This window comes from Suricata suricatta, chromosome 8 (genome assembly GCF_006229205.1).
Source record: "Suricata suricatta isolate VVHF042 chromosome 8, meerkat_22Aug2017_6uvM2_HiC, whole genome shotgun sequence".
NCBI lineage: Eukaryota > Metazoa > Chordata > Mammalia > Carnivora > Herpestidae > Suricata > Suricata suricatta.
The window spans coordinates 47,185,699-47,199,728 of NC_043707.1; the positions used below are offsets into that span (position 1 = coordinate 47,185,699).

Sequence of the window (14,030 nt, forward strand, 5' to 3'; positions counted from 1 at the left end):
TTAATAAGTGTTGAGTAAATAATGTTATAAAGGCATACTGGTGTAGCCTTTTTCCCCCTACAACTAAAGACCATTTGTCAACTTTATAAATAAAGCTTCTTCAGAACTATGAAACTTTACTAAAAGGACCTTTAAAAATAAATATTATCAAAATTATGATTAGCTATCCAGATGACTTCACAGAATCAATGAAAAGCATTTATTTGCATCCAAAATACTTTAATAGTAAAGAATAAAGAGTAAATCTCAATGTGTTCCTAACATTTAATGGATAACTTTACAAATTTGAAAACTTAGCTAAAACAGTTTTCATGAATACAAGAAAAGATGAAAACAAAATAAATATAATCATCTTATTATCTAAATTATAAGTTTTCGGGCAACATGTATTTCAATGTAGGCCGAAATATAAAAATTAAAAAAGATTATTTATGCAAATATAAAGGTCTCAATTTCAGAAAATGTTTAGCTCCTCAAAAAATAAACATTTTAAATTAACTATAAATAAGATGTTATTAGGCTCCTTAATCACACTCATTTTCTGAAATTAAACAAATAGCTTTTCTGCATCCTTTAGTTTTTTCTTCCTATCCATTTTGGCAATTACAGCCCAACGATCTTCCCTCATTTTCCTCATAGCTCCAAACTTCAGTGTGGATCCGGGGCTTGTTAGAGATGAACGGGTCTGAAGATAAAATAAAATAAAATCATAATATATTTAATTTAAAAAGATAAAGTCTGGCTTTTGAAATTTGCTTTCTGAAGTAAAAATTAAAAGCTACCTGTTTTGGTGTTCTGACACAAAGATGAGAAGTTGGTGGATTATTATTCTTGTAAATTTTTTTCAACATCTCTTCTTCTGCAACCATACCCTTAAAAAAATACAAAAATACTAATGTGGGGTTTGTCAAATTAATATATTAGTAAGATTTTGTCTACATATCACAAAGAGGAGGAGAAAAATGAGGAAGGGAGAAGAGGAAGAAAGGAGGTGAGAGAGGGAAGGAGAAAGAAGAGGAGAGAAAAAAGAAAACTTGAAGACAATGACAAAATACATACTCCATCTGCCAAACAAGGACATAGATTTGGACTCTATTAACTATGTTCCTGTTATGTGAAATACAAGATGTGTATGAATAATATTTTCTTACTGACTTCTATTTCAGTTTGTCTTTATACTACTACTCTTCCTTCCCTTTCCCCCCAGCCCACTTATTCAAACTCACACTTCGGCTTTATAATAAGCATTTATAATCCTATGAAACTATAATGCTATTGATTATCAATTTATGAGTATTGTAATGCCCCTAAGCAATAATAGCTAACCCTTATTTAGTACTTTATGTCAGAAACTGTTTTAAGCACTTTGTATATTTCAGCTTTAATCCTCACAACAACAATTTTATGAAGTAGGAATACTATTATATCCCCATTTTGAGGGTGAAGAACTGAGACACAGAAATAGTAAGTAACTTGCCTAAGATTATACAGGCAAGAGGTGGAGCCAGGATTCAAATCCAGGTAGGCTGGCTCTTAATAAATATACAACACAAATTTAGTCAGGTAAGCAATTGATTTACATTATCTTTTCCTGCTCACTAATGTCATGTTTACAGAAGCTTCATGAATAAAAATATTCAAAGAGATTTTCATGAATTTTAAGATTTCAGCAGAATTCAGTAAGTCATAAAGAGCTGCCTTTTCACACTCAGAACCAGTATGCACCAACTGACCAGCTTAGAAAAGATTTTAAATCTGCTTGTAAACTATTATTAAAGTTTTACTCAATACAGAGCAAACTGATAATTCATTAATGACTGCCCTTATAAAAATAAATTAACCCAATAAAAATACCTTATGTCCTTATAACTCTGTAATATTCATCTTTTCATGTGCTTATTGGCCATTTGTATATCCTCTTTGAAGAAATGTCTATTCAAGTCCTTTGTCCATTTTTAAATTGGGCTGTATGGTTTTTGCTGTTTAGTTATAGAGTTCCTTATGTATTCTAGATATTAATCCCTTTTCAGATATAGAATTTGAAATATTTTCTGCCACCCTTTAGCTTGTCCTTTCACTTTCTTAGTAGTGTCCTTGGATGCACAAAAATTCTTAATTTGGAAGTTAAATTTATCTATTTTTTCCTTCCTTGCCTCTTTTTGGGGTCATACCCATGAGGCACTGGCCAAATTCAATGTCATGAAATTTTTCCCAATATTTTCTTCTAAGAGTTTCATGGTTTTAGCGATTAAGCTTAGATCTTTGATCCATTTTGAGTCAATTTTTATATGTGGTATAAAGTAAGAGTCCAACTTCATTGTTTTGCATGTGGATATGCAGTTCTAGCACCATTTGTTGAAAAAAAAATACCCTCTTCACCCACTGAATGGTCTTGGCACTCTTGTCAAAAATCAATTGATTACATATGTGAGGATTTATTTCTGGGCTATTTTATTCCATTGGTCTATATATCTGTCCATATCCTAGTACTAATCTGTTTAAATTACTAGGCTTTATAGAAAACTTCAAAGTTGAGAACTGTGAGTCCTCGAACATTATCCTCCTTTTACAAAATTGTTTTAGCTATTTGGGGACCCTTGCAAGTCTATGTGAATTTTAGAATCAGAGGTAGCTTTGGCAACTTAACAATGTTATCTTCCTATCTGTAAACAGGGTTTTCTTCTATTTCTTTAGGTCTTAATTTCTTTAAGCAACGTTTTATAGTTTTCATTGTATTTCAGTGTTTTATCTTCTTGGTTAGATTTGTACCTAAATAATTTGTTTAGATGATACTGTATATGGATTTTCTTAATTTCCTTTTGGATTTTAATCATTGCTGGTGTATAGAAACAGAACTGATGTCATGTGTTCTTATACCCTTCCATGCTGGATTCATTTGTTAGTTCTAGTAGCCTTCTTGTTGAGTCTTTGTGATTTTCAGTGGATAGGATCATGGCATCTGCACATATTTGTGTCCCATATTCTCTTTGTACACCTGCTTCTTCTCTCCCTCCCTCTCCCTTTGTCTTTTTTGTCTTGGCTATAACTTCCAGGACAATGTTGATGAGTAACGGTGAAAATGGATATCCTTGTCACATTCTTCATCTTAGGAGGAAGTTCTCAATCTGTTACCACGGAGTATGATGTTAGCTGTGGGTTTTCATCAGTACTTTTTATCATGCTGAGGAATTTTCCCTTTATTACTAGCTTTATAAGAGTTTTTATCACGAAAAAAAACCGGATTTTGTTGAGTGCCTTTTCTATGCCAATTGAGATGATCATATGGAATTTCCCTCCTTTATTCTATTAGTCACATATTACATTGATTTTCTTATACTGAACCACCCTGGTATTTCTCAGATAAATCCCATTTGGCCATGGTGGATAGAGCTTTATAATATGATGTGGAATTTGACTTACTAATATTTTGTTGAGGATTTTTACATCTACATTCATAAAAGATAATGGTCTTCAATTTTTTTTCTATTAATACCTTTATTTTGCTTTGGTATCAAGGTAATGGTGACCTCAGGGAATGAGTTAGCAAGAGTTCTCTAATTTTTTTGAGCTTGAGATGGTTATATCTTCAAATGTTTGATACAATCCATCAATGAAACCATCTAGGCCAAGGCTTTTCTTAGTTGAACATTTTTTGATTACTAATTCTAATTCTTTGCTTACTGTAGATAAGTCTGTTGAGCTTTTCTATTTCTCCTGGAATCAGTTTAGGTAATTTGGGTTTCAAGAATTTTACCCATTTGCCCATTCCTTCTAGGTTATAAATTTGTTGGTATATAATCACATTATTTTCTTTTTATCTATGAAAAATTGGTAATAAAGTATCCACTTTCATTTGATTCAAGTTATTTACATCTTGTTAGTCTAGCCAAAGATTTGTCAATTTTATTCAAATGAACAAATTTTGGTTTCATTGATTTTCTCTATTGTTTTCTATTCTCTAATTTATCTCCCCTTGAATCTTATATCCTTCTTTCTGCTAGCTTTGAATTTAGTTTGTTCTTTTTCTAGTTACATAAAGCACAAAGTTAATTTACTGATTTGAGATCTTGTTCAGTAGGAATTTGGGAGCTATGCCTTTCTCCTGAGTGTGGTTTTTGCTGTATCACATAAGTTTTGATATACTGTTTTCATTTTTATCCATATCTAAGTCTTAATTTCCCTTGTGACTTCTTCTGATTCATTGGTTGATTAAAAGTGTGTTAATTTTCACAAATTTGTGAATTTTCTAATTTTCCTACTCTTACTGATTTCTAAGTTCACCCCATTGTAGTCAGAGAAGATACTTTGTATGATGTCTATCTTTTAAAATATATTGAGACTTGTTTTGTGATCTATATGGTTTATTCTGAAGAATATTCTATGTACACTTGAAAAGGATGTGTATTCTCTGGTTGTTCAATGTGTTGTATATATCTGTTAGATCTTTTTGGTTTATGGTGTTTTTCCAGTCCTCTATTTCCTTACTTATCTTCTGTCTGGTTGTTTTATCCTTTACTGAAAGTGGGGTATTGAAGTACCCAACCATTGAACTATTTCTCCCTTCAATTTTGTAAAGACTTGCCATGTATCTTGAGGATCTGTTATTAGGTGTAAATGCTTAAAACTCGTATCTTCTTGCTGTACTAAACCTCTTATTAATATATCATTCTTTGCCTCTTGCACTTTTTAAAGCCTATTTTGTTGGATAGGAGTATAGCCATCCCAGATCTTTTATACTTACTATTTGCATGGACTATCTTTCTCCATCCTTTCACGTCCAATTTGTGTCTTTGGTTCTGAGTCTCTTTTAGACAACATGTGTATGTGTGTGTGTATATGTATGTGTATACACACACACACACACACACATATGGTTGGATGATTCTTTAAAATCTATTCTGTACATCTCTGTTGATTCATTGGAGTGTAATCCATTTAAAGTAATTACTGACAAAGAGAGACTAACTTCTGCCTATTTGCTATGTTTTCTATATGCCTTATAGGTTTATTGTTTCATTCTCATTTTCTCCATTACTATCTTCTTTTATGGTTAGGTGATTTTTTTTTGGTAGAAAAATATTTTTATTCCCTTTTGTGTATATTTCATTTCCTTTTGTGTATATTCTATAGATTTTCTGTGTGGTTACCATGGGGATTACATTTAATATCCTATTATAACAGTCTAATTTGAATTTATACCAACTTCATTTCAATAGCCTACAAAAACTATGCTCTAATACAGCTCCATTCCCTTTTTCTGTAATTGATGTCACAAATTACATCTTTATACCTTGGATGCCCAGTAATGTAGATTAACAATTTTGATACATTTCTTTCAAATCCTGTAGAAAATAAAAAGTGGAGTTACAAACCAAATTATAATGCTAGCTTTTATAATTTCCTGTGTAAATTATGTGGTAACTCCCTCAGCTTTTGTTTATCTGGGAATGTCTTAATTTCTCCCTCATGTTTGAAGAACAATTTTAGCAGGTATCAAATTCTCAGTTGACAATTTTGTTCTTTCAACACTTTGAATATGGAAAACTATTGCCTTCTGGCCTCCAACTCTTCTCAATGAGAAATCAGCTTAAAATCGTATTGAGAGTACATCATTTGTGATAAGTTCTCTCTTCTTTCAAGATTCTGTCTTTAGACAGTTTGATTATAGTGTGTTTTGATGTCTGTTTATTTTATCCTACTTAGAATTTAATGAGCTTCTTGGATTTGTAGATTCATTTTCCTTCATCAAAATTTGAGAAGTTTTCAGCGATTACTTTTTCAAGTATTCTTTCTTCCCCTTTTTCTCTCTCTTCTTCTGGGACTCTTACAGAACATAGATTGGTATGTTTGATGGTGTCCCACAAATCTCAAGCTGCCTGTTCACTTTTTCTTTTTTCTTCCCTTTCCTCAAACTCAGTAATTTCAATTATCCTGTTTCCAAATTCATCAATTCTTCTCCTTACTCAAATCTTCTGAATCTCTTTAATAAACTTTTCATTTTAAGATACTGTACTTTCAACTCCAGGATTCCTTCTTGGTTCTTTTTATAATTTCTCTTTATTGATATTCTCATTTTAGTCATACACCATTTTACTGTCTTTGTCTATGTCTTTGTTTAGCTCTATCAACATCTTTAAGACAGTTGTTTTGAAATCTTTGTCTAGTAAGCCCAACATCTGGGCTTCCTTGGGGACATTTTCTGTTGACTTGTTTTGTTCCTTTGTAAAAGCAATACTTTCCTTTTCTTTGTAAAACTTTGTGATTTTTGTTGAAAACTAGACATTTGAGTCCATCACCTGATGAATGGATCCAGAAGATGTGGTATTTATATACAATGGAGTATTACATGACAATGAGAAAAGAATGAAATATGGCCATTTGTAGCAAGGTGGATGGACCTCGAGGGGGTCATGCTAAGCGAAATAAGTCAGGCAGAGAAGGACAGATACCATATGTTTGCACTCATAGGTCTAACAGGAGAACAGGAGAAACCTAATGGAGGACCATGGGGAGGGTAAGGGGGAAAGAGAGTTGGGGAGAGAGAGGGACACAAAACCTGAGAGCCTACTGAATACTGAAAATGAACCGAGGGCTGAAGGGGGAGGCGAGGGTAAAGAGGTGGTGGTAATGGAGGAGGGCACTTGTGGGGAAGAGCACTGGGTGTTATATGGAAACCAATTTGACAACAAACCATTTAACAAAAGAAAACTAGACATTTGAATCTTAATTAGATAGGTCTGCAAATCATAGTCTTCCCCTTCCCAAGGGATGGCCATAGTGGGTTAGTTTTGCTTTTGCTTTATGTTATATAAGTTTCTGTGGCAACGATCAGCATGAGGTAAAAATCTGAGGTCTTCGCAAGGTTTCTTCTGAGCCTGTCTTTCCCTGGGCACATACAGTGGTTTTAAATAACCCATAAATGTGACTGCTTTTGAACATACTAATTCTTAAATGTCTTGTCCTCCAAAGGAGAAGACTGAAATGAAGAGGGTAAAAGAAAACCAGGTGCAGTTCATTTAAATCCTCTAGAAGACAAAGAGGGTTGAAAGAATGGCAGCTAATTTCTGTGCCTGCACCTCAGTGATGAGAAGCAGCAATCATAATACAGAAGACTGAAGCTTGACACTCAGAGAAAAGTCCTTATTGCTTATACTGGCTATAGCAAGACCTGAGTGTATCTGCCACAGGACTATGGATTGGGTGATAGGTAGTCACTACAATTTTTAAGGCTGCAAAATTAACCCTAGTTTACCAAGTTTCAAACCTGGAAATTGCAAGCAGTCATATAGTCTCCAGAGCTCCAAAACAGTTACTTCTGGCAATTGCTGCAAGTACAATTGCTATCTAGGTGGAGAAATACATTCATGGTATATCCTACTACACCATCTTCTCCAAGATCACTCTAGACAATCCACTTTTAAATCTAACTTTTTATAATAATTTGAGTGCTCACAAAAATTTAAATGCAAGAATTAGAAATTATAAAAATAGTAACTTTAAATGAAAGTTATAACCAAACAGATATGAAATGTCTTTTTAGACAAGTGTAAATAATTGTATATACATATAATACTGTAGTAGGTTTATTGTGTTGCAAAGTTGTGATGCTCCTTTTAAAAATGAGATCATGAGTCATTTTGAATCTCAGATCAGCTATAAAACACTATCCTAAATTCACACTGCTAGAGAAACAGTAGGATTCCAACCCTGGAGGGTCTAATTCCAGAGCTCATAGTCTTTCTACTAATTCTCCTTACATTTTTATGTATCTGGACTTCAGTTTAAACTGCAAGTTACTATGTACATTATCCTACATAGGCTATGGAGCTAGATGGTCTGTGTTCAAACTTTGGCTCCATATCTTACTAGCTATGTGATCTTGTGCAAGGTACCTGTGTGACTCAGTTTCCTCTTCTGTAAAATGAGAACAGCAACTTTGTCTATACTTCTTAAACAAGAGATTATTCTAAGAAATAATCTATGTAGTCTTTGAAATAGTGCTTGGTTCAGTTTTAATCATTAAAATGTTAATCAACATCTATAAAATGAAGAGGTACTTGAGTAAGGATTCTCTAAGTTTAGTTCAATAATTAAAGTTTTAAGACTTCAGCTACTCACTTTTCCAGAACAAAGCAGTCCCAAAACAGCAGAAATGTTTGAAGAATCTCAAAAGTTGTAAGTGGCAATATTCAAACAAGTGCTTTTAACTGGAATTTTATAATTAGAAATCTTTGGTATCTTCATTTTGTGTGATGAGATTTATTTGGTTTTAAATTAAATGAATCTAAGTTTATTCTCAATAAATTAATATTATAGCTTCAGAAAATACTAGTATGTGTGGATATACTCATGGTAGGGAGTAATTAGTAATACAAACTGCTAGGGTAAATACCTTCCTTAAACAACTCATCTTTAATATACTAACTCTTTAAGAATGATAGCAATGTTATACCTTGATATGGATTTCAACCAAAAAGTGGTATAAAATGATGTAACATGTATATTAGCAAAATCAAGAGGGGCTCTAAATAATAAGTTTGGCAATACAAGATTCATCTAACCTTTCCTTTAAAACAAAAGAAAGGAAGTAAAGCAAAGCAAAGGAGAAACAAAACAAAAAAGAGAAAATGTGGTAAAAACTCCTTATAACACTATTGGAAAACAAGATGGTTAATCATCTAGTGTGTCAACTATGTTACATTAAGTATTCAAAATGCCATGTTTACTTAAGTTAGATTATTTGAATCCTATCCAAAATGCTGCAAAAGCATAGGGTTCTGTGTTATAGTACAGTTCTACTATATTTTAGTATTGCAATGGTAGATAGTAGGTGTATCTCTTATACATATACATCAAAAAGCAATGTATAAAAATAATAAATAACATAAATAAGTAATAAATACTGATTTGTAGTATTTTTACCAAAAGATCAGTAGTTTCTGAACTATCCGAGTTAATATCAAAATCAAAGACCATTTTTCTCTTTTTGTTACTTTCTTCAGTGGGTATATTCTTGCTTTTTGTTTGCTGAATTTTTAGTTTCGTTGGTGTCTTCACAGTATATGCCTATCCAAAAAGAAAAACAATACAGTTTCCCATCAAAATGCAAGTTGAATCTTTAGCAATCAACAACTCTCCATTATTAGTGGGATGTATATAGAGATTTTTGATAAGAATTTCAGGTATTTTGGATGATAAAACTCATAACTTCCTTCCAAAAATTTTTAATAGTGAGATTTTTCTTTGTCCTTCCCTTCAACTTACTGAAGAAAATAATGGCAGGAGAGAGCACAGAAAAACACTCTTCAACTTCAGCAGTCAACAATCTTAAGAAGAGGGATTTTTTATTTTCTTAACAATGATTCAGACCAAAAACCAGAATGAGTTTAGCTCTCTCTACAAAAATCCTTACTGATTCATGAGAAAATAGGTATGCTTATATTTTTTAAGTAATTCACATTTATTCAATATTTAGTATTCCATATTACCCTGTAAATTTTACCAATTTTTTCAAATATCTTTAAAAGTTAGATTAGTGACATCATCAAAAATTGCACAATAAGATATGCCAAAAATTTTCTCTTCCATAAAGCAATAAAATACTAAATTATGACCACCAACTTTTTCAGAACTCTGGAAATTAACCAAAAGTTTGTCACAAACTGTAGTGTTTATTTTTTAAAAAATAACTGGCAGAGGGGCGTCAGTTAAGCTTCCAAATTCGGCTCACATCATAATCTCACTGGTGGTGGGTTCGAGTCCTATGCTGGACTTTGTGGTGCTACCTCAGAGCCTGGAGCCAGCTTAAGATTCTTTGTCTCCCTCCATCTCTCTCTCTCTCTCTCTCTCTCTCTCTCTCTCTCACCCTCCCCTGCTCATGTCCCCCCCTTCTCTCTCTCTCTTTCAACTAAATAACATTAACAATTTTTTAGTTAAAAAATAAAATAAATGGCAGAACCTCTGCAGTGTCTTAACTTTTCTTCATCCAAGCCCCCATTTGTTGTGTGACCCTTAAAAAGTAACATCCCACACTCCTGGTCCAGACTGACAGCCACTAGACAGAGCAAAATAGAACTGAGGGTTCTTTCAAAGCTTTTATTCCCAAAGAGTTGTCATTATTTGACCTGTCTAGTGGTTCTGTGAAAGACCTCACAAGCTAGTCTGTATTTAACCAAAGAGCTCATTTGGTACAAAAAGCTTTCTCTTAGATGTTGAGCAGGACACAGCATTTATCAAGACAATTATGGACAAGTGTTTTAACTTTGCAATTCCATGAGGCAATAATTTTAACAGGGCAAATGATAAACTAGACAAAAACTTTAAAAATTCTGGCATTCCTGGAACTGTAGAAAGCCACGCATGCATAGGACTGTGAGTAAGCATAGGAAAGACCTAAGAAGGTCCTAAGTTCTTACCTCCAGTTGATCTTGAAATTCTAAACAAGCAGAAATTAAAGAGTATAGGAAAGTTATCAACAGTCTGGCCGAATGCTGAACATATGCCCTAACAAGTACCTACAGTCTATTGGCAAAGACTGGGAGATTTATTGGTCCAGGCATTGGTTCAAACACTAGCTGAACATTAAGCTAACCAACTAGAAAATTCAGTGGCATTCAAAGAATATAAACTTTACAGCCTTAGTTTTTAAAAAGTCACTAAACAAACGGTAACAACTATGACAAGCAGAAACAACAAACCCTAAGGACAGGGGTGAATCTGATTTCCACAGCTGTTATGTTATATTGTTTTCAGTTCAGATTTCCAGAAAAAATAATGAACATGAAAGGAAAGAAAAAACTACGGCCCATCACAGGTGTTGGGGTGGCACAATCAAAAGAAACTATCCCTAAGGAAAACCTGTCACAGACTTCCTAGACAAAGACTTTAAGTCAGCTATTTTAAGTATGATCAGTGAGTTGAAGAAACTCATGTCTAAATAAAGTATGATGACAATCTCATCCAAATGGAATTATCAATAAAGATAAAACTTTAAAAAGAACCAAATTGAAAATCACAGTTGAAAAAGTACAATAACTGAAATGAAAAGTTCAGTAAAGGGGCTCTATATCAGATTAAAGCAGAAAGAATCCATGAACTTGAAGACAATTCAATTGATATTATCTAGTCTAAGAAACAGAAAGAAGAAAAATGAATGGGGACTCAGAGACTTGTGGGACACCATCAAGTATACCAACATACACATAATGGGAGTTCTAGGATAAGAGCAGAGAAAAGGCAGAAGAAATATTTGAAAAAAATAATGGGGGAAAACCTCCCAAATTTGGTGAAAACCTTAATCTACACACCCAAGAAGCTCAACCAATTCTAAGGAGGATAAATTCAAAAAGAACTATACTTAGACATAAAATCAACTGTCAAAAGTCAAAGAGAAACTAGAAAAGCAACAAGAGGTAAGTGACTCATTACATTCAGCTGATTTCTACCATAAACAATGGAGTTTAAAAAAAGCTGTGGGTTGACTCCAAAGCACTTAAAGTGTTTTCAAATAATTCTATATACACCAGAACCATCCTTCAAAATGAAGGAGAAACTAAAATATTCCTAGATAAACAAAACCTGAGAGAGTCAGTCACTAGCAGACATTCCCTGTAAGAAATATTAAGGGGAGCCCTTCAGGCCGAAAATTAAGGACACTATGTTCAAATCCACATGAAGAAATAAACAATTCCAGTAAAGAAAACTATATAATTAGAGAAGATAGTATACATGTATTTCTGTTTATAATTATTTTTTCCTATCTAAAATATAGACACATAAAGCAATTATTATTATACTTTCAATGGGCTTAAAATGTATAAACATGTGATTTTGCAGGACAATGGTATCAGAAAAGAGGGAATGAAACTAAATTGGGGCGAAGTTTTTTTTGACCATTGAAACTACATTGGTATTAATTCAAACTAAATCATTTTAAGATGTTAATAGTCAAGCAATCACCAAGAAAATAATTCAAAAAGTAGAATAAAAAAAACAAGAGGATTAAAATGGTATACTAGCAAATACTTTAGGGGCACCTAAGGCTCAGTTGGTTAAGTGCCCAACTCTTGGTTTCAGCTCAGGTCATGATCTCAAGGTTCGTGAGTTCAAGCTCTGCATTGGGCTCCATGCTGACAGCGCAGAGTCTGCTCAGGATTCTCTCTCTCTCTCTCTCTCTCTCTCTCTCTCTCTCTCTCCCCCTCTCTCCCTCTCTCCCTCTCTCCCTCTCCCTCTCTCTCTGTCCCTCTCCCTCTGTCCCTCCCCTACTCATGCTCTCTCTGCCTCAAAATAAATAAATAAATAAATAAACAAACAGAAAATTTAAGATGAACAGTAGGGAGGTATGACAACTAAATTCAGTGTGGTACCCTGGATTGAATCCTGGAAGAGTAAGAGAACATTAATGGAAAAATAAAGTCTAAAGTTTAGTTAACAGTAATGTACCAATGTAGGTTTCTTAGTTTTGACAAATGTTCATGGCAATGTAAGATGTTAACAATTGTAGAAAACTGGGTGACTGATATAAAGGAATTCTATTACTTTTTCAATTTTTCTGTAAATCTAAAATTATGGTTAAAATGTTCTTTTTAAAAAAGTCAAGTCACCAAAGTCATGAGAATGACTAAAACAAAAAAGATTAAAAAAATTCCATGTGGTAGAGCAAGGATGTGGAACTAGAACTCTCATTCACTGTTAGCTTGGATGTAAATTGATGTAATGATTAAAAAAAAAAACCATGATTAGCAGTGTGGTACCATTAGAAACATATATTTAGTCTTTGTCCCTGGTTCCTGACAGAGAACTTCTAAAACCCATGTAATTTTATGAGTGATAGGAGCATCTTTTGGGACAATATTTGGTCTTTGTCCCCAGTAATGTGATAAGAGTCTTTTCCTATTCAGAATGAGCTCCTTTCAACTGGACCAGAGTTAATGTTAATGAAATAACTGACAGTAAGGGGCACCTACATAACTTCAGCATGGTGGCTGATTGCCAGAAAAAAAGTCTTGTTTAGAAGTTTGTAACCTTTTAGTTCCAAGGTAGGAGACTGAGTTACCAATAGCCACGATTTAACCAATCACGCTAGGTAATGGAATCTCTCTAAACAACAACAACAACAACCCGAAATGGTGGGGTTCTGAGAACGTCTATGTTGGCAAACACACAGAGATGCTGGAAGGATGGAACTCCTGAAGAGGGCATGGAAGTTCTGTACCCCTTTTCCCATACCCTGCCCTACTCATCTTTCCATTTGGCTGTTCCCAAGTTGTAATCTTTATAATAAACTGGCAAAAGTAATTAAAGGAATTTCCTGAGTGCTGTCACTCATTCTAGCAAATTAGCAGGCCTGAGCAGAGGGCTGTGGAACCCCCAATTTAGAGCCAGTAATACAATTGGCAAACCAGGATTATGACCGGTGTCTGAAGTGGAAGAAGTCTTAGGAGACTGAGTGCTAACCTACTGGGGTCTACAGTAATTCCAGGTAGTATCAGAATTTAATCAAGTTGTAGGACACTTAGTTGGTGTCTGAAGTCAGAGAATTGGCATGAGGATAAAACACACACACACACACACACACACACACACACACACACATTTTGTATCATAGTATAAAACAGCTCAGGCATTATCTATTAAGATGTAACATATTATGCCTAATGCTATGACCCAGCAATTTTATTCCTAACAACATACCCAACCAAAATGCATACAGGTCAAATACTAGAATTTTTATAGCAACATTATTCACAAAAGCCCCAGCTGGAAACTACCCCAAAGTCTACTAACAATACAATAAACAAACTATGGTACATCATACAATGGAATACTATACAGAAATAAAAACAGAGAATCTACAACTTCAAGCAACTATACAGATGAGTCCCACAAACATAATGTTAAGCAAAAAAAAGCCAAAACAAAAATAATGATTATATTTATAGAAAAGTCAAAAACAGGTACATCTAATATTGGAGTTGGGACAGCAGTTGGCCTTGGGGGAGAAGCTAGTGACTGAAAGGGGGGCAAGAAGA

The 14,030-nt window shown here is 33.7% G+C and overlaps 1 protein-coding gene across 1 annotated transcript in view; it reads right to left on the reverse strand.

Moving 5' to 3' along the window:
* Window positions 1-208: 208 nt before the first annotated feature.
* The window catches only part of SYCP1 (synaptonemal complex protein 1), a 118,625-nt gene continuing 104,803 nt past the window's right edge, over window positions 209-14,030 (reverse strand). Inside the window, exons 31-33 of the mRNA XM_029948062.1 lie at window positions 8,923-9,066; window positions 783-872; window positions 209-685 (exon numbers count right to left, since the gene is read on the reverse strand). Of these exons, the coding sequence (XP_029803922.1) occupies window positions 548-685; window positions 783-872; window positions 8,923-9,066 (372 nt within the window). The 3' untranslated portion in view covers window positions 209-547. The remainder of the gene's footprint in view (window positions 686-782; window positions 873-8,922; window positions 9,067-14,030) is intronic.